Source organism: Pristis pectinata, chromosome 10, assembly GCF_009764475.1.
Source record: "Pristis pectinata isolate sPriPec2 chromosome 10, sPriPec2.1.pri, whole genome shotgun sequence".
NCBI classification, from domain to species: domain Eukaryota; kingdom Metazoa; phylum Chordata; class Chondrichthyes; order Rhinopristiformes; family Pristidae; genus Pristis; species Pristis pectinata.
The window spans coordinates 99,261,861-99,282,594 of record NC_067414.1 but is presented as its reverse complement, the minus strand read 5'-3'; the positions used below and the strand labels follow the sequence as shown (position 1 = coordinate 99,282,594).

The 20,734-nt window shown below is 50.5% G+C and overlaps 2 protein-coding genes across 5 annotated transcripts in view; one reads left to right on the top strand and one right to left on the bottom strand.

Annotated features, from left to right (window-relative positions):
• Positions 1 to 5,661, top strand: part of nvl (nuclear VCP like) — a 36,559-nt gene extending 30,898 nt beyond the window's left edge. For 2 of the 3 annotated variants that reach the window (XM_052024354.1, XM_052024356.1), the window contains 3 exons: positions 32 to 108; positions 1,297 to 1,376; positions 3,786 to 5,661. In XM_052024354.1, coding sequence (XP_051880314.1) covers positions 32 to 108; positions 1,297 to 1,376; positions 3,786 to 3,830 — 202 coding nt within the window. In that variant the 3' untranslated portion in view covers positions 3,831 to 5,661. The remainder of the gene's footprint in view (positions 1 to 31; positions 109 to 1,296; positions 1,377 to 3,785) is intronic. The other variant, XM_052024355.1, reaches the window with a different exon arrangement.
• A 45-nt stretch (positions 5,662 to 5,706) lies between these two features.
• Positions 5,707 to 20,602, bottom strand: degs1 (delta(4)-desaturase, sphingolipid 1). 2 transcript variants are annotated; one of them, XM_052024358.1, is made up of 3 exons: positions 20,440 to 20,602; positions 7,686 to 8,428; positions 5,707 to 6,835 (listed from the first exon to the last, which is right to left on the bottom strand). In XM_052024358.1, exons 1-3 carry the CDS (start codon positions 20,519 to 20,521, stop codon positions 6,692 to 6,694), a joined length of 969 nt encoding a protein of 322 aa, XP_051880318.1. In that variant the 5' UTR covers positions 20,522 to 20,602; the 3' UTR covers positions 5,707 to 6,691. The 2 variants fall into 2 exon arrangements, with proteins under 2 accessions (XP_051880318.1, XP_051880317.1); XM_052024357.1 differs by lacking the exon at positions 20,440 to 20,602 and adding an exon at positions 17,562 to 17,637.
• Positions 20,603 to 20,734: the final 132 nt, after the last annotated feature.

The window sequence follows — 20,734 nt, the reverse complement described above, 5'->3', positions numbered from 1 at the left end:
GCCCTGATTGGCTGTGTTGTGTTCCCCACAGCGGTGCCGACCTGTCCGCGTTGCTGCGTGAAGCCTCCATCAACGCGCTGAGGCAGCAGCTCTCAGAACCGGAGCCAGGTGAGAGTGCGACGTCCGTCTCCCCCTGACCCCTGCCACCACCAACCCCCACCCCACCCCACAGTATCGGTCCTGAGGTACACAGGACCCTGGGGAGTGTGTGGGGTCCTGGCGAGTGGTCACCTTCGGTGCAGGGGGTGGTGGGGAGGTGATGGGTGGCACCTCTCCCTGACACCGGGCAGGCCACAGTTCTGGTCACCATGCTGCAGGGAGGGTGTCGCCTGGGGTGGGAGCGCCCCGGTTCCGAGAGAGCGGGTGGGCTGGGACTGTCTTCCGTGGAGCGGTGGAGACCGAGGAGAGACGTGCAGGCCCACAGGGTGTGCAGGAAGACCCTCGCTCCCTGTGGTGGCGACGGGGACGGAGCCTCAGCAAAAATCCAGGAGCAGCAGCGTCTGAGGGGAGGGAGCGCGAGTCGGTGTTCCTGCGTCAGAGGCGAAGGCAGCTCGGATAGGGAGGGTGGAGCAGCGGACGTCTGTGACGGGAAGACCGTGGGGATTATCCGGTCAGTGAGTGGAGCACCAGCAGACAACAGGGTGGGAGCTGTGACAGGCCAGCTGAGCTTGGGCACGTCCTCAGCCCCCACAGAGAGGGGGTGAGGGAGGTGGGGGGAGAAAGGGGAAAACAAGCGAACGGAATCACTGTCACACACAAGCGATACAGGCGGAAATCGGGGTAGCTGACTCGGTAAGGCCACAGTTGGCCTGGGTGCTGTTCCTCGAGCTGCCTTGCCCCAGTGATCTCTGGGGCACAAGCTGAGGGGCAGGAGGTCTCGAGGGGACCGGGGTGTGGGGGTGTGGGTTTCCACCCACAGGGGGCTGGTGTTTGGAACACGCTGCCCGAGGGGGTGGCGCAGACAGAGTCAGGAGCATCCAGACAGACACTTGGATCACCCTGTGGTCCAGACCCTGGTAAATGGGATCAGCTCAGGGAGGTACAGTGGGCAGCAGGGGCAGAGTGGGCCGAAGGGCCTGCTTGTGTGCTGTGGGCTGTATGATGACCCTGCCCCCTTCCGTTCCCTGCTGCCTGCTCCTTCCCGCCCCTTCTCCTGTCTCTGGTCCGTCTCCCCGACTGTGACATCTACCTCTCTCTGGTACCCCCCCCCCCCCGTGACACCTCCCTGTCTCCGGTCCGTCCCCCCACCTGTGACACCCCTCCCTCGGTCCTGCACTAACTGCTCGTGTGTTCCAGCCTCCCGCCTGAGCCTGCGAGTGACACGGCAACATTTCGAAGCAGCTTTGGAGAAAGTCAAACCCTCCGTCTCCAGAAAGGTGAGCAGGAGCAAGTGGCTACAGGGACAGAGGGATCGGGAAACTCCGGGATTCCCCGGCTGCTCCAGCAGTGACTGTGGGGGGAGGGCAGGAACCATCACTGCCTCAGGATGATGTTTCCAGCTTCAGAGGGGGGGAAGGGGTGGGGAGACTGCCGGGGCTGCCTGTGACACGGTGGGGAACCAAGCGAGAGAGACAGGGCTGCAGAAATAACCTTCGGCGGGGACCCAGTGGGTCAGGGCAGCGGCTGTGGAGGCAGAGGGATGGAGCTGTTGGACCTCCGTGGTGAAGGTGACCAGGCTGGGATCAGAGAAGTAGAAACTGTCAATGTTGTGGATGCTGCCAGGACTGAGTTATAGGGAGAGGTTGGACAGGCTGGGACTTTATAAGATCACCTCTCAGTCTCCTACACTCCAAGGAATGAGGGGTATAGACAGGGTGAATGCACTCAGCCTTTTCCCCAGGATTAGGGAATCAAGAACTACAGGACTTAGGTTTAAGGTGAGAGGGGAGAGATCTAACAGGAACCTGAGAGGCAACTTTATTTTACATACAGGGTGGTCAGTACATGGAACGAGCTGCCAGAGGAAGTGGTTGAGGCAGGTACATTAAAAGACAGTTGGGCATGTACGTGGTTAGGAAAGGTTTAGAAGGTTATGGGCCAAATACTGGCAGATCGGACAAGCTTGGATGGGCATCGCTGGTCAGCATGGACCAGTTGGGCCGAAGGGCCTGTTTCCGTACTGTTATGACTCTATCGTTGAAGCCAGAGGCTGTGGAAGGGACATCTCACAAAGAAATGAGATCAGTGTCCAACTGGGGTCAACGGCCTTATGTTCGGGTGGGTTCCTGGTTTTGAGGGAGGGATGAGGTGAGAGGGAGCTGGTGTTCAGCCTCTGGAGTCATGTCACCATCAACAAGGTCTGATGGTAACGTTGGCCCGTCAGGGAGCGGCGGGCTGCGGGTTCAGAGTGGATTAGGCTGGAGGGTTGGAGGTGGCCCGTCAGGGAGCGGCGGGCTGCGGGTTCAGAGTGGATTAGGTTGGAGGGTGGAGGTGGCCCGTCAGGGAGCGGCGGGCTGCGGGTTCAGAGTGGATTGGGTTGGAGGGTTGGAGGTGGCCCGTCAGGGAGCGGCGGGCTGCGGGTTCAGAGTGGATTAGGTTGGAGGGTGGAGGTGGCCCATCAGGGAGCGGCGGGCTGCGGGTTCAGAGTGGATTGGGTTGGAGGGTGGAGGTGGCCCGTCAGGGAGCGGCGGGCTGCGGGTTCAGAGTGGATTAGGTTGGAGGGTGGAGGTGGCCCGTCAGGGAGCGGCGGGCTGCGGGTTCAGAGTGGAGGGTGGAGGTGGCCCGTCAGGGAGCGGCGGGCTGCGGGTTCAGGGTGGATTGGGTTGGAGGGTGGAGGTGGCCCGTCAGGGAGCGGCGGGCTGCGGGTTCAGAGTGGAGGGTGGAGGGGGCCCGTCAGGGAGCGGCGTGCTGCGGGTTCAGGGTGGATTGGGGTGGAGGGGGCGGCGTGCTGCGGGTTCGGGGTGGATTGGGGTGGAGGGGGCGGCGTGCTGCGGGTTCGGGGTGGATTGGGGTGGAGGGTAGGAATGAGACAATGGAAAAGGCCATGTTGGCAGTTTACAAGTCATGGAGCAGGAGAGGGAGTGGACCAGGTGGATCGGGATTGCTGAAGATTGGGGAAAGGTTCCACAGTTTGGGGTGAAGGTGAGATTGTCCCTTCTGGGCCATTTGGCCCTTCTAATGCCTGCTGTCTTTTGGTGCTGGATTCTCCACCTGGTCACAATACCCTCATTGCTCAGTCTATAAAAGTCTTGGCCTGCATTGCACGCAGCAGTCGAACATTCCCGTGCCAAGCCAGAGAATTCCCAAAGAAATTTCTGTCACCGTGGCATGAGACCAGACCTTGGTTTCGTCCAGGCAGAGGACACTGTCCCCGAGTCTCACCTGTGACTGAGATAGGGAAGCAGTTAATCTATGGCCACTCAGGAGCAGGGCTGCACTGTAAGGTGTTGTTCTAGTGGGGCAGATTCAGGGAGAGGGGAAGAGGAGTTTAGTGAACAGAAAAGGTAGTGGGGGGGAGTAAGTGTTGGGTGGAGCAGGGTTGAAATATCTTTGGACGACAGTAGCCAGGGAGCCGTCGTCAGTTCCCTTGGCAAACGCAACATCCGTCTGAGGCAGGGCAACGTTCAGGCCCACTTCATGCATGTGGTGGACTTTGGCAAGGTGGCTGGTTAATCGACTGGCTGACCTTGGGAATGCAGTGTGCTTTATTTGTCCACGTAAACCTGGGCAGGCTCAGAGCCGCTATCTTATCTCTGCTGAAGCCGGTTTCACTTCTGTTTAACCCTTTCGAGGGCGGTTCAACTTCAGACACCTGACGTGGTCGTCTCTCATTCTGTCCCTTGCAGGATCAGTTGATGTACGAGCAGCTGCGACGGACCCTCAGTCAGTGAGAGGTGTTGGCGGCGGCCGGTGTTTGTGGGGCTCCTGGACAGAAAGCAGCTGGTACATCCTTGGACCCGGTGTGAGATGTTCCCCACAGTAACGCTGCCATGAAAAATAGACCTGACTCCCCTCCCCCCACTGACTAATGACCCCAGGGTTGGTGGCTTGGATGGAAGTGGGAGTGGGTGTTTGTAATGAAAGGGGCAGTTGGATTTAAATTCAGCTGGAGAGGAAGTTTGTGCAGATGAAGTAAAGGGTATTCTGCCCAACCTTTTTTTTTTGGGTGGCGGGGGTGGGGTTAGCTGTAATGGGGAGGCCAGCCACCCTGCTCATGCTTCAGGACAACACATTGTCGAATGCTGCAGTCAGACCTTTCCAGGTTCACTCACTCCTGCAGTGGGGAAGCTGCGGTACTGAACAAAGTCCTTCTGCAGAGCAGGCCCAGCTTGAGAAATGGAGTAATAATGTTTGAACGTGTGCTGGCAGCGTCTGACCTTGGTCAGCCCTTGCTCTTCACAACAAACTAATGCAGAGATCTGCTCTCAGCAGAACTGGGACCTGGGTCCTTGATTATTTTGTATTGCAGCAGCTGGTCAGGCTTTGGCATCACTGCACTGTGCTGTAGGCACTGAATTAGCTCATGTAATGACTCAGTCCTCAGCTGCTGATAAGTGCTGTTTCACTTTGTCTGGTTGAAGGATGTTTTTAAATTATATATCATAAGACTTGAGTAGCATCATACAGCAATAATGTTTGAAACTGAGCCGACAGGCCTGCTGAGGCCCAGCAGTAGTCCAGGGTGCTGAGCTGCCAGGCTACACTGAGGCCACTTTCATCCTCTTGCCAAGCTCATTTTCCTGGGGTGGAGGAGCTGGTTTGCAATGGTACAAAGTGTAGTGAAGTTCCATTAATCAATGCTGGGAGCTGGAGTGATCACATCCCCTCAGCCAGCATGGACTCTTGCAGAGTTCAATTACAGCTGCTAGGTTAAAGTTTCACTGGAGACAAAGACTGCAGCTGCTGGGCCCTGCAGAACAAACAGGCTGCTGGAGGAACTCAGCAGGTTAAGCAGCATCTGGGGAGAGGAAGAGGAAGAGTCACCATCAGTGCCATGCTGCAGGCAGCAAGTTATCTCATCCAGTGACTCAGTCCTGGCTGTTGATAAAAGTTCCATTGTATTTGGTTCAGTGTTGTTAGCTGTGCTCCTTTGAATGCACCAGATGTTTTTACTGCAATTGGAATAACCTTGCCTACAAATGGAAACTTGTTTGAATCTTTACAACCTTTGTACAAACTTCATTACTTTCTGTACCCTTAAAGGCCACAACACCATTCTCCCACAATCTCTACCCACTATTGGTGATTGCCTGTTAGCTAGGGGTCAACTCGTTTTGCCCTTTGTTGAGTTTTAGCAAGTCTGACATGAGATAGGGTTGGACTGTGCCTGGCACTTTAACTGGAGGGGATTTCCAATAAATTTGAGATTGACTAAAAATCTGAGGGACTGAGTATGACCCAGGAGTTGCACTTGCCACATGTTGTGGTGACGTCACAGGGCAGCTGCAGTCCAAGTAGTGGGTTTAAAAAACGCTCCTGTTTGATCATGTTAGGATGCAGATTCCATCAAAATCGAGCTCCTGCTTCCCTTCCTCAGTTGCCAAAGTTACAGCTGTAATGGACAAGCCCCTCCCATGGGTAATTAAGCCCATTACACAGGCAGCCAAAAAGCAGTGCAGCAACGAGTCTGATGCAGAGTCTCGACAAAACATTGATCATCGCTTTGCCTCCACAGATGCTTGACCAGCTGCTGTTCCTTCAGCAGCTTTTGCTCCAGATTCTCATTCTATCACTATCTGTTACGAGAGTAAGCTGCAGAAACTCAGGTTACAAGTATTAAAGCCATTTATTTTAAATTGCAAGATGGGCAATATCTGGGTGGTTTCAACATTAATAGAAGCATCAGTACAAAAACATGCAAAGTAAACAGTGCAGAAACTGATCCTTGCAGTCAAGAGGAAGCAGCCAGCAATTGCAGGCAGGATACAGCAAGGAAGTTCACAGACATGGGTATTCTTTGGCAACTGAAAGGCTCACTCCTCACAGCCAGTTTCATGCTGCAGTCCTGGGCCTTCAATCTTCCCCACACCCAAAGCAAGCATTCACGTTCCCCTTCAAGCCCTAAAAATCAAGGGAGAGGAACCAGATCACCTTCCAGGGGACTCACGATTGGACACCCAACTTGGTTTTAAACTGGAGGGGAACTACTCCCCCCACCACCCCCAATTTGTAGTTGCCATGGCCACAACTATCGAGCTCTCCACTGGCATCAAGTGACCACTTCCCAACAGCTGGTGTGTGCGGTGTCGACAGCTGCAGTGTTGGTGAACAACGCAAGCTGCTGGGAACAGCCCAGGCAGGCAATGATCACCTACTTCAGTATATTGTAGCCCAGCTTGCCAGGTTAAACAACCAGGCCAAGAACAAGGCACAGAACAGCCAGCAGGGTGAGGTGATCAGGTACAGGCCAAGCCGAAGGTTGCTTGCCTCAGCTCGGCAGATTGGAGGCAAATGCAGCAATTCAAAAGGTAACAGGTTCCACAATCCAACTGCAAGCTGAAACACTTTCCATTGCCAACACCTCATCCTACAGTCATATCAAATTCCTGCAGTTAGTCTGACAACAGCTGAGCAAAGCTATACAGCAGCCAAAACACGTCATTAAACACTAAATATTCACGGTTGCTTAGTGCATGGGTTGTACAAAGACACTTAATACAACATTGTTCTTGGAGAATACAAGATTTGTAAGAACTATAAAAATCTGCCCAGGAGGCAAGCCAACTTATTCTGCCGGTTTGACAGTTCACACCTAGTCCTGGTTGGCATCTTTCACTGTTCTCTTGATGCGCGAGTAGGGGCTGATGGTATCATCCATGATGAAGTCGTAGAGCACTTTCACCCAGGAGGAGTACTGGGGCAGGTTGTCATAGTAATCAGCAGCAATCTTCTTCACCTGCCGAGAGAATAACAACACATCAGCTCCTCACCCTGGACAAGTAGGCAGAGGTTTCACTGCTGCCCCTCCACAGAGCAGACAGCATCAGAGCAAGAGATCCCCAGAATCCCACCAACATTTCTGCCCCCCCCCCCCGTCCCCATGAGAGGAACACTAATCCAGCCAACTGGAGTTGCAGTGAGGGCCAGGCTTAGTTCTAGTGTCATTACGTCACTATGAAAACCAGCACAGACCCACACCCTTTGAAACACCACCCACACTGGAGCCACCAACAACTTCATGATTTGCAGTCATGACGTACTTTTGTAGTAATTCAAGTATTGAAGGTTGTAGCTTACTCCCACTAAACTGGCCCAGGGGATTTCACTGGATGAAAAGCTGCTTCAAAATGATGGCCATTGACAGGCAAATCGAGTCAGATCACACAGCTGGAATTCAAAAATCAAGTTTGCCTAGGTCCAAAACCTTGCCCTGCTCAACTGCACATTATGTCAGATTGCATCTATCCTAATCATTTCACATCAAGTAGTTTGATTCAAGTCTGCACTTCAGCCAAGTCGTGGGTCTTATTCTCCAGTTTGAATTCAATTGCCAACTCTGCAGATCTAATGTGAAATGCAAATAGAACAGCCCCTCCTTGTTTGCACAGAGTACAATGAAACATCACTCACTGCACAGCCAAAGCAAATTGAGCGAACTTGAAACCACTGATCAGTGGGCACAAATTCATGAAGATCCTCAGTACAGACCTGCCATTGTACAACTCAGACAGCTCATCAGCTAACAAATGGTTCAAGAGCTCAGCCCCAGCACAGAGGAACAGTTTAAAAATGATACCAAAACTCACCTGAGGAAGTCTGCAGCCCGGAATACTGGGGAAGTCGTGATGTTCATTGTGATAGCCAACGTTGAAGGTGATCAGATTGAGGGGGCCGTAGTAGGAGTAGGTTTCATGTCCCTTCAAAAACATGTAATGTTCAGCAATGAAGTGTCCAGAGATGGGATGAAGGCCCATTCCCAGGAGAGATCCTGCCAACATGTAGACAACCGGTTTCACTCCCCAGAGATAATAAATCAGTAGGTTGAAGGTTAACTGAACCACCAGGTTGGTGATCTCCAGGTGAGTGATGGGTTTGGGGTTGATGCAGAGCGGGCGTATGGCATAAAACAGTGGCTGCAGGATGACCCAAAAGAACTTCCTTAACCTGGTGCAGAAAAACCAGCCCTCGAAATCTGTGGGAATGTCCACATCGATGCCACTCCCACCCATGTAGCGATGATGGTCCATATGGTACCGCTTGAAGGAGACCGAGTACGGCAGGCCAATGGGGAGGTTAGCAAACATGCCGAAGTAGCGGTTGATCAGTGCGTACTTGTTCCCGAAGGCAGCATTGTGAGAGATTTCATGGATGGCCAGCGTGATGGAATGGTTCACACACCCACCAAACACGTACGCCCAGAACATCACCCACTTCCACTCCAAGTCCTTAACAAGGTAGAAGGCCAGAAGCTGCACTGCAATCATCAGGGTGACGACCCACTTCAGGTTGTGATCAGGACCCATCAACAACTTGATCTGAGGATATTTGGCTGCAAGAAAAAGCGAGTCAGTTCAAATCAGTGGCCTGGTCAAGGGGGGAGGGAGGGTGGGGGGGGGAGAAGAGGTGGGCAGGCACAGGGGCAAGGGGGGGGGGGATTCGGACCTGTACAATTACTGAACAATGGGGTTAAACTGTGCAGAGATGGAGCTATATTCCCACCAGGTACTGATCAATACCGCAGGTGTGCTTCAGTAACCACCACAGTACCTGCATATCAAGTCCTGTTGACAGGAAGAACACAAGGCACTACTACAGCACTTTGCCAGTCAGTTCTGGAACCAGCCAGAAACTTATCAGGCTAATAATCTGGTGACAGGTACAGCTCAAGCTGCCATCACTGGATCCTGTGACACAGGCTCAGAACCTCCCCGCGCAGATGCAGTACTTTAGTTATACCAAATCCTGTTCACACTAGGTGGAGATTTCCTGGAACAACATCAACAGATGATCGGTGCAACTGCAATTCAGGCTGACAAGCAACTTTATCTTTCACACCCCTTTACTTGTGACTTGCCCACACCAAGGGTCATTTATAGCACATCTCATGTGGCAGGAAACCCAGTCATGGGGAGGAGGTCCACATTCCTCAACACAAGGTCAGTACAAACCTGCCCCATGGCCAATCCAGCAGCACATCACACCTATTCAGGCCATTTAGCAGTAGGACACAGGAACTTAAGGAAGAGGAGATAACTGGACAGAAGGCAAGATCTGCAATTCTTGCCATACTGGGGGACATTTGGCAGTGAAGACTAAGTGTGCAGGATTTAGAGTAGGGTTTGGGACCACAGCATTGCTTTACTCAACTGCCATCGACTCTGGCCCATCTGTTGGCTTGTGATGTAACAGTTCCATGACCTACAACTCAAATTGGAGGGATTAGGTAACTTGGCACAGTGACAGTAATTAGTATAATTTAACCAGCTGATACTGTTCATGTTGGCTGGCACAAATCCAAAAGACACTGTTGGAATTTTATTTAGAGAGTATCAAAGGTTGGAATCCTGCAGATGGAGGATTTTGTTTTTTTTTTACAAAACAGGATGGATAAGTGGACTGTCTACTAATCTCCTCACAGCCCCAGAGAGCAGTGGAGCAACCTTGCCTTAAGTTGTAGGTGCTGCACCACTCCAGGAACAAGCACAAACTCCAGCTGGGCAAGGCAGCTCAGCATGGTGTTAACCAAGTAGGATACAGGTGTTCAAGGACACTATTTACCAGCCCCTCACTTAACAGCTTTCTGGGCCATTTCAGAAGGTGGTAACCAACTGACTCCTGACCATCAGCAAATTGCTTCTCTCAGAATGAATATTTGACACTCATCCGGTACTTGGGATTATTACTTGTTAACTCTACCCAGGTGCTGAATGCAAATTCAAGCTTCCCTCGTGACACCTGACTCGAAATCAGTAGTTCTGATCTCTAGTTACAAGTCTGGTAACACAACCACTGCTCTGAAATACATTCTGCACTGGATTATAAGATTATAGCATCAGTGATTTGAAATGAAATCACATTAATACAGTAGCCATGTCCTAACAGGAGAACTCAATTTAATCTCAAGGAGAACTTGTGGTGGGTGGGTGGGGGGGGTGGGAAGTGTGGGGAAGATAACTAGCGATGGATCATCTTCTTAAGGAGAGTGATCAGTTCAGGACCTAAGTCCGTCTTGGTCATTGTCTTGGACAATCAGAGCCAGACCCATCCTTCAGTGTGCATTGCTGGCCAAGCAGTTCACCTGGGACAAAGGTGTTGGACCAGGGATGCTGTTGCAACCTCAGCATCTGTCTGGTTCATTTGGATGGAGCCTTGAACCAGAGCTTGTTAACATCACATCTGTGATCAATCCCAAGCACCACACTCACATTTCATCAAGGAAATTTGCTGGTAACAACTAGAATCCAGCTGTTTGATTAGAGGGTGGGAGAAGATTTAAGTGGTGTTCAAAATGAAGAGTTTTATCGAACAGGCAAGGATTTCAAGAAAAAAATCAAAGGAGGAATTCATGATTCAGAAGGCAAGGAGTAATTGCTGCAGCAAATTGTGTCCTGGAATGTACTACCAGAGGCTGGCAGATTCAGATTCACCAGTAACTAGGGCAGTTGGTGACAAGCACTGACGTCAGATGAAGACAACTGGCATGATGGAGCAGTCCATAGGGACCACGGGCAGTCAGGAAATTCTCCCATCCCTTCCTCCTCCACAATACTGTGGGTGTGCAAAGAAAGCAAGTCTGTGTGAAACCACTGCCGTCTATGTTGGAAATTGGACCTCCCCCTTATTTATAGTTGTACAACCAAGTGGCTCACTCAGCTGAAACCTTGGTACCAGGCAACAGCACAGAACACATTCTGGGTGGACTTCAAACCACTTACTGGTGGGCATCAGTCACAGCACTGGAGTGTCATGTCTGTGGCAGGTACCAGAGGATTAACCCACCAGACATCTTCAATCCACAATCCAGAAGATTGGTGGGAATGGCCATTCCCATCTTTGTAGTGAGGACACTGTATGTGGCATTAGTCATGCCTGATAGGACTTAGCATCTCAGAGCAATGAGGCACCATGGACCATCAGCAGCAGTGTACACCAACCTGTAATGCAAGCACAGTAAATGCTCAGGCAAGGGCCAACTGCAGTGGTGCATGGCAGGAATACACTTCATGCCTCTGGCCATCAAACTGAAGGAACAAATGCAACATGGAGCAGCATACCACAGACACAACCAAGTCATACCACAACACAAGTCCTGGTACACCCTGGTTGTAGGGTTACACACTGAAGGAAACAGACCACCACTTCAAAGGCAGGCCCAATGCAGGTGCCAAGAGAGGTGGAAGGGTTGGCTGCCAATCACCCAGGAATACAGAGTGGATGATTCATCTCCCGTCTGAAATCCTACATCACCACAGCCAGTTCTCCAATAAAGAAACCACAGGAATACTGGCTGCAGTGAAGGCCACAGGACCAGACAATGTCCCAGTTGTTACAGAAGCCAGGCACTTCAGCACTAGCCACACCTCCCAGTACAGATGCTGGCATTCAACCAGTGGGGAAAATCATCCAGGACTTGTCCTGTTCACAAATGCAATCCAGCCAATTGCCACCCAGTTCACTCAAAGGGACAGGCATCATGAGCAGCAATGCAGCATCAACCCAGACTCCGCATAGAGTCGTTCACCAGGAACCGCTCATCACCTCAGCCTCGGGTCCAACATTGAAGGTGGAAGTTGAAGTTCCTGCCCTTGACATCTCTAGTGAAGCTGAAGTCAATGGATAACAAAGGGAAACCGTGGACTCACATCCTGCACAAAGCAAGGTGGCTGCCATTGAGAAAGCCCAGGACATTGCTGCAGGGGTTCCCTCAGGCCTGAGCATCTTCAGAAGGTCAGAAGCTGAAGGGCTACAACACAGCAAGATGCACAAAACATGCAAGCTTGGAGTGGGAGATTAAACAAGATACTGGTGCCAGGCAGTGACCATTTGAACTAGAGGCCAACCACCTGCCCTTCATATTGAATAGGATCAGTTTGACCAAGGGCCCCCAGTGTCGTGAATTACCAGAAACAAATGGAGCAACCACAAATACCATGGGTGCAATATCAGGACAGGAGCATGATGGAATATTCCCCTCTTGCCAAATACAAGCAGCTCAACACCATCTAGGACAATGCAGCTAACCAGCCCAATTCCTATCTGTATCACACAGGCTGTAGCATGACAATACATGTTGTTACTGCTGAGGCTATTCCAACAGCACCTCACACTCAGGACATCCAGAGGTGGTGCATGGCTACTTACCCTCACCTGGTGTAAATGTTGTAATTCTACCCGAGAGCACAAAGAATCTTCGTGGACACAGAATACACTCAGCTTGCCAGCAATATCCACATTCTGAAAATAATGTCACCCTGATTCATCCACCTGTCTGGAAGGTGTCTGTATTGTGCTAATGGCCCAATCTGATGTGCTGCCTGCCATGTTGAGAACAAGGCAGTCACCCCATCGTTCAAGCTTGTCCTTTATTCATCAAGGACACGCCAATCTTCTACCTGCACCACCACCCTACTGAGATTCCCACAACTTCCAGCTTCATCATTTCTCAATGTTCAGGACTTCAGTCAGGAGAAACAAGAACCTGTCAAGCTCTGCAACAATTTAAGTTTCAATGAGGTTTCCTCTGCTTTCCAACTAAAGGATAAAGTTCCTGTCAACCCAACTCCTCAGGAACCAGTCTGGAGAACTGGCAACCTGAGAAAGACCCGTTTATTCCCAATGTCCAAAACAAATTCCATTCACATCAGCACACTGCCCCATTTCCACATGCTCCAATGTTGTTAACCATGTCCAGCTTACAGCAAGCTTTCCAAAATCCAGATGCATCTAAACCACCTGCTTCCTTTGCCCATTCTTGGAACATCAAGACTGATTTCAGATTTCAAATCTTCTAATGTTTTCATGCAATACTTAGTTCCATCACTTCCTCATTCTTGCTCAACCCTTGGCTCTGTGCCCAGCAGGTTTTGTGCATCTTCCCTAAGCATTTAATCCCTTCATTGTAACTGCAACGTGGCCACATTTGGCCTCACTACCCTCAACCAGCTAGGCTTGTATCCACTTGAGATTGGAGCAAGAAATTTGAAACAAGGCCAAGGTCTCTGGCAGGGTGAATGTGGAGAGGAAATTTCCTCTTCTGGGAGAGGAGAACTAGAGACAACTTTAAAAAGTTAGAGTTACCGACTTAAGACAAGTTCAAAATCTAAGGGTCACAAGTCTTGGAATTCTTGCTCAAAATGAAAGTGAAAGCAGAGGCTTGACTGTCACACTGGAGTTAGATTCTGATAAGCAACAGTGAAGAGTTACAAATAGACATGAAAGCAGAGTTGAAGATAGTCAGACACACTATTTTAAATGGTGGGGTCAGGACCTGCCTCCCAGCTTGTATTTAAATCTGAACGCCCAAACCCAAATTCCAATGAAGCAGCTTTGATAGTTAATGCCACAAACTGCTGGTATTAAAGAATAAAAATCAAAACTAGGTCAACCCCAATATTAAGCTGGTCTATGGGAGGGGTAGCAGTTTTGTAGTGTTTTAGTAGACAGAAAGGCACAAAGGTGAAGCAGCTCACTTCAAAGCCCTGAGCTGGACTCCCTGCAGGCCTTTGCATATACCAACACTGCCTTATGCAGGTGCTGGTATCTCCCAAGCTGCAAGGACAAACTGTGCTCAAATCTAACTGGAATGTTGATTACACAATTTATGCACCAGCCTAAAGTAAATAATAGTTGGAAAGTAATTTGGATGTGATGCAGGGTTAAGACCCCAATTAAGTATCCTTAGAAGGAAATATAATCCAGCAATTTCTCTAGGACTGATCTGTTGTCCAGTTTAACTCGAGTCTAGATAAATTGCTGAGTGAAATTATTAAACTAACAGATTATCCAACTGGATCTAATCACACACATTCCCCTTGCCTGACCTGGAGAAGACACCAATGATCAACCCAGAATCTGTACCTTTGACCCAAATGTAGCCATTAAAAGTAAACTGTGGCTTGACAGCAAGAGCTTGTTTGGTGCAGTGCCCTTCTATTGCCTGCATCTGACTGGACAGGATACATCAGCAGTTTCCACCCCCACCTGACAAGAATCCTGCCAGATGTTTGAAGTTTAAAAACAATTGCGCTAAAGTGGTTTAATATCTAATTAAGCAGTAAAATCTAATGGATAGTTTTGGCAAACAAGACTTGGTGCCCAAAATAAAGGAACTTTGAACAAATTCCTGGCAAGTTTCAACAGCTCACTAGTTCAAATCTACAGTATTCATGCAAAATACTAGAGTTAAACTTGTATCAACAGGAATTCTGCTGACAGAACAATTAAACTTATTGGTTCCTGCAAGGTCTCTTCCACCAGCAATGTCATCTGTTCAATGACAACACTGCATCATGTCTGAATGGTGTGACCAGAAACATTAACCTTCCACAGATGCTGCCTGGCCCACTGAGCATCTCCACTATTCTATTTATTTCACATCAGTGATCACTTTCCTTCAACTATGGATTTTCCACAATAGTTGAAAAAACTTGAGATTTTGAACAATGCCTGAAACACTGGGACAGACAGAAATTAAAACTGTAATAGAAAGTGTGCATGCATACCAACTGCCAGACTACAGACCAAGAGGGCAGGCTTGTTTACTCAGCTGAAAACTATGGGCTACATAGTGTGCTATAAATTTCTATTGTCCCAGGACATGCAGGAGGCTGCAATTAGAGATCTCAATACTTACTGAAGTTACCATGTGGCAACCTACTTTACTTCATATTGATCATTTTCAACTCAAATGTTTTTTTAAAAAAGCTAAATTGGATGCTCAAGACAACAAAGCTGCAATGGCAGTTGGGCCTGAAATTCCATGGCACCCCAATATTCAAGGGCAAAAGGGAGAAAGCACTATTTAGATGTTAGCCCAGCTGTTCTTGGGAACCAATGAGCCTATGCAAGTGGTGACCGAACACAGTTGATCAGGGTGCCAGCATGATTTCCAAGATGTTATATCTATGATGTAGAACACAGAACAGTACAGCCCAGGAAGAGGCCCTTCAGCCCACCATGTTGTGCCAAACTCATTAAATACCTAAACTAATCCCTTCTAGCTACACAATGCCCATATCCCTCCACATTCATGTGCCTATCCAAGAGCCTTTTAAGCACCTCTATCATATCTGCCTCCACCTGCAACCCTGGCAGTGCATTCCAGGCACCCACCACATCTTTGAACTTAGCCCCCCTCACCTTAAATGCATTTCCTCTAGTATTAGCAATTGTGACCCTGGGAAAGAAATGCTGGCCATCTACTCCAGCTTGGCCTCATTCTTATAAAACTGAGGTCTTCCCTCATCCTCTCCAGAGAAAACAAACTGTTTGTCCAACCTCTTCTTGTAGCACATGCCCTCTAATTCAGGCAGCATCCTAGTGAACCTCTTCTGCACCCCCTCCAACACCTCCACATCCTTCCCATAATGGAGTGACCAGAATTGAATGCAATAATCCAGACAGCTTAACTACACAGTTTTATAAACCTACAACCATTGTCCTCCCTACTTGAACTCAATGCCTCAAATAAAGGCAACCACGCCATATGCCTTCTTTACCACCCTATCAACCTGTGCAGCCACCTTCAGGTAGCTATGGACTTGGACCCCAAGATCCCTCTCTACATCACTGTTAAGGGTCCTGCCATTAATAGTGTACCATCCCTTTACATTTCATCTCCCAAAGTGCAACACCTCACACTTGACCAGGTTAAACTGCATCTGCCATTTCTCTGCCTATGTCTGCAACTGATCTATAACCAGCTGTATCCTTTGGCAATCTTTACACCATGCACACCACCAATTTTTGTATCATCTGCAAACTTACTAACCCACCCTCATTTTCATCCAGGTCATTTACATATAATAACAGAGGTCATTGTACAGATCACCACTAGTCATGGAACTCTGATCAGTACAAGTCCCATCAACCACTGAGAATATCCAACCATGGAGACAGAAGGAATGCTGGTCAAACAACCAGATGAAGGGCATGGAACTGAAGGAAAACTAATCACCAGGCTTCAAAAATCAGGTTGAGCAGGAGAAAGGATAGAGACACTTAACTGACAGACTGTCTAGTGAGGTCCCACAAGGGATCTGTGTTGTAGCCACAACAAAACTTTGTTTTGTACAGAAGTCTTATGTATTTGTTCCCCCAATGACAAGAGACAGGCAGCATTGTGAATAATGCAAAAGGATTTTTTTTAAAAAGATGAAACTAAGTTGCGTGGCAAAATTGGCAAATAGATTTCTATGGATGGACTGTATATCAGTCAGAATCTTCCATGGGTTTAAATTACATGGATATAGTCCTTATTTGCACGAGTTAAACTGCCCTTTTACCATACAAATCAAAAGCTGTATGGGGAGCTGATGGCACAGAAATCTTTTGGCATTTCTGGTGGAAAGTACTACAAAACCTCACAGAATTTGCCCAAACTATTCAAACAGACATTACCTGTATTGTGGCATGTGGATGGCCATGTGGAATTCAGCCATTACCTCCAACTGGGAAGAAAATGCCCTAACCCTATTCATGACATTTCCTAGTGTGCCTGGGAGCACAATGCTCCTCCTACTACCTACAACAATTTGAAATCAGTTCTAAAGTTGACCACCAACAGATCAGCCCTGGACAATGCAGATTAACTTTTGTGTAGCAAAAACAAACCGATAAGCAATAGTGCTCAAAGGACCCTTGCAACCAGCACCCACTGGACCCAATTTGGACAATAAGTTCCTACTCCACTTGAAATGAGCTTGGGTTAAGGAAGCCACACACATGGCCATTCTCAAATATTGACAATGCTCCATTCACCACCTTTGTTCTAGCTGGGTACCACTACAATGGACAATTTGAAAGCAGCAGGAAGATTAACGCTAGTACAAATTTGGCCAATGTAGTCAGAATGTGATCAGAAGATTCCAACAATACATGGGGGCCAGGGGCAGAGGGAAATCCATTTACTGGCACATGGAGTATTTCTGGACCCAGATGCACACTGTCAACTCACTTCAGGCTGCAGCTGGCCAGGAACATCCATCCAGTAGGTGAACAGTTTCAGCCTCACCAACTGCACATCTGAACAGCTATTTAATTTTCTGCTACAAAATCCTGTACCCAAAGATTAATTGTGCAGCAACCCAGTATTTTTGTTAAAGCATAATGGGGAAACAAGTTTCAAGTTGGAGAAAGGAGGGAGCAGACAGAACAAGGACACTCTGCTGGGCAAGGACAAGGTTGTGATGACAAGGTGTGAAGTTTCTGACTGATAGGCTAATGAGGGACATGAAAAAGAACAAAGGAATTTAGGAAGTGAAATGCAAAGTCACAGGAAGTGACCAGCAAGTCAGGTTCTGCTAGCGGAAAAAACAAAAGAGCCATTATTAAACACAAAATGCTGGAGGAACTCAGGTCAGGCAGCATCTATGGAGATAAACAGTCAACATTTCAGGTCAAGACCCTTCATCAGGACTGCAAAGGAAGAGGGCAGAAGCCTGAATAAGGAAAAGATAGCCTACCTACAGCAGAACTGGTAGAATTTGATATAATCAGCATTACATCTTCAGGCATCAAGTCCACAATGTTGCAAATGTGCCCAGCTGAAAGACAATGTTGGGCCTCATCATAACAGAGCAAAAACCAGAGGTCAGTGTGGGATGGAGAATTAATAGTGACAAGCTCAGACACTCCTGCAGACAGAACAGTGGGCTCTGAAGCATTCATTCAACTTGGGAGGCTTTCTCTCCATTCCCCCCCCCCCCCCCCCAAAATGGAGTGCATTGTTACCAGACTGGAAAAAAAACAGGCCCACATTGTTACCAGACCAGCACAAAACAGGCCCGCACTGCTTCACTATCCCAGGAGAGTTCAAGTCCTGGGATAAGACCCAAGTCATTCCTGATAAAATTCATCTTTACTTCCCCAGTTTCCTACCCAAGAGGGCAGATTAACCAATTTTAGGGAAGCATTTTTAAACTTCTGCTACAACCCACTGACAGCCTCCTGTAATGGGGAAAGTGCAAAGGCATGCAGACTTGCAAAATCTGTCCAATACTAGAAGCTCAAGATTAAACTGCTCAGTAGTTCAAGACAGCAACCAGAGAAGGAATGGTATTGATTGCAACCAAGCAGCAGGCTGAAATCAATCTAGCCAACCCAGGGCCAAATTAACCATAGGACAACATGTGCCAGTTGATATGCTGTATCTACCCTAGCAAGATAACCAGAGGACAGGTTAATCCACAAATTTAAAACAGTCCATCCTCACTAGCAAAAAGGGTCACACTTTGCCCAAAAGATTATCTTCAGACTTCTCTCTCCCCTCCCCCCACTCAAATCATGCACTTCTTTCCCCACACCCCAAGTAGCTCACACTTCCTGCCCCCCACAAAACAAAAACATTCACCACAGACAGCATAAATTTAGGGTAAAGGGGATCCAAGAAGTTTTAGCTAGAGGATGGCCAAAATCCAGAACACACCATCTGAGAGAGCTGGTGAAGACAGTACTTTCACAATAGATTAAGCATCTTGAGGAGTACTTGAATCACCAAGAAACAGTGGGCTACAGACTGGTGAACAGGATTACCATAAACAGGTATTGATGATAGTCTGGAAGGTAGACTTAGGCTGCAGAGAGATATCAATGTGTTGGGCTGAGAAGTGATAGATGGATTTTAATCAAGTCAAATGCAGGGTGATGCATTTTGAGTACCAATGAGGCTAGGATATACACCATGAACAGTAGTGTCCTAGAGAGTATTGAGGAACAGAAGGACCTCAAAGTTAAAGTCAGATCCTTGAAGGCAACAAGGCAAGCAGACAATGCGACTGGGAAGGCATGAGGCCTTCATTAGTTAGGGCATCAAATACAGAAGCAGGGAGGTTATGCTCCAACCTCAAAACTTCAGCTGGAGTACTGTGTGCAGTTCTGTCACATAGGAAGCATGCAATAAAGCTGTAGAGGGACGAGCAGGATTTCCAGGATGCTGCCATCCTGTGACAAGGAGATGTGGTGAAGGTAGGTGTGCTCTCTCCAGAGCAGAGGGGACAAAGTCAAAGGGTATTAACAGGGGAGACTGCAGGAAACTTCCCCATACAAGGTAGATAAAATTATAACAGGTTTAGTGCAAGGGAAAGATTTACAGGGAAACCAACTTCACAGAGTGGCAAGTACCTGAGAGTGGAAGCAGTGACTGATAACACTGAAGTACAGACAACCCCCACATTAGAGGTGCCCTGTTCTCTAGCAATGCAACATCAGTTTCCAAATAACAAAGCCACATTGTGTTGAATTAATCTACCCCCCCCGACCACACCCACCCCCCCACCACACCCCCCCCCCGACCACACCCACCCCCCCACGACCACCCCGACCACACCCACCCCCCCACCACACCCCCCCCGACCACACCCACCCCCCCACCACACCCCCCCCCGACCACACCCACCCCCCCACGACCACCCCGACCACACCCACCCCCCCACGACCACCCCGACCACACCCACCCCCCCACGACCACCCCGACCACACCCACCCCCCACCACACCCCCCCCGACTACACCCACCCCCCCACGACCACCCCGACCACACCCACCCCCCCACGACCACCCCGACCACACCCACCCCCCACCACACCCACCCCCCCACGACCACCCCGACCACACCCACCCACCCCCACCAATTCCACGAGCAATGTTATTGTCTGAAGTTTCTAGAGAAGTGTGGGAATTCCGCAAGTTCGAATCTCCGTTAGCCGAAGGGCCGTAACCCGGGACCGCCCGTGTCCGGGAGGGGGACCCGAATCGCCGCGACAGGATGAAGGGTGCCCGTGGGTCAGCACGGAGGCGGGGAGGGGAGGAGGTCGGTGGTTATCGGAATGCAGTCGGAGGGAGGCAGCGAATAACGGTGCGGGAGCGAGGGTGGGGCCGGGAGCTGGGCCCCGGGCCCCGTTACGGCCACCCCGCCGCCCGCCCGGGGACGGCCCCGGGTCTCGGCCTTCCCCGCCGCCACCCACCGACCGAGCGAGGACCGGGCGCCGACCTCACTCTCCCCCCTCCCCCGCCCCCCCAACGGTCCCCGGCCGCGCGCCCCCCCCCCAACGGTCCCCGGACGCGCGCCCCCCCCCCCAACGGTCCCCGGACGCGCGCCCCCCCCCCCAACGGTCCCCGGACGCGCGCCCCCCCCCCCCAACGGTCCCCGGACGCGCGCCCCCCCCCCCAACGGTCCCCGGACGCGCGCCCCCCCCCAACGGTCCCCGGACGCGCGCCCCCCCCCCCAACGGTCCCCGGACGCGCGCCCCCCCCCCCCCAACGGTCCCCGGACGCGCGCCCCCCCCCCCCCAACGGTCCCCGGACGCGCGCCCCGCCCCGTCTAACGGTCCCCGGCGCCACTGACCCAGGATCTCCCGCCGCCGCGCCGTGTGCGGCTGGTCGGTGTAAACCCACTCGAAGTCCTCCCGCGCCACCCTGTTGCCCATGGCCACCGCCCGCCGGAACCCGAGCGACCCGACCCGACCCGTCTAGACCCGCTCCCGGCCGGTCCGCGCCTGGCGCGTCCGCCCCGCCGCCGCCCTTTAAACCCCGGCCAGCCCCCGGCCCCCGCCCCTTCTCCGTGACGTCACCGTCGCCCCTCCCCCCCATGGGAGACGGCCACCATCCGCGCGCGCGCGCGCGCAGGCAGCCGGCCGTTC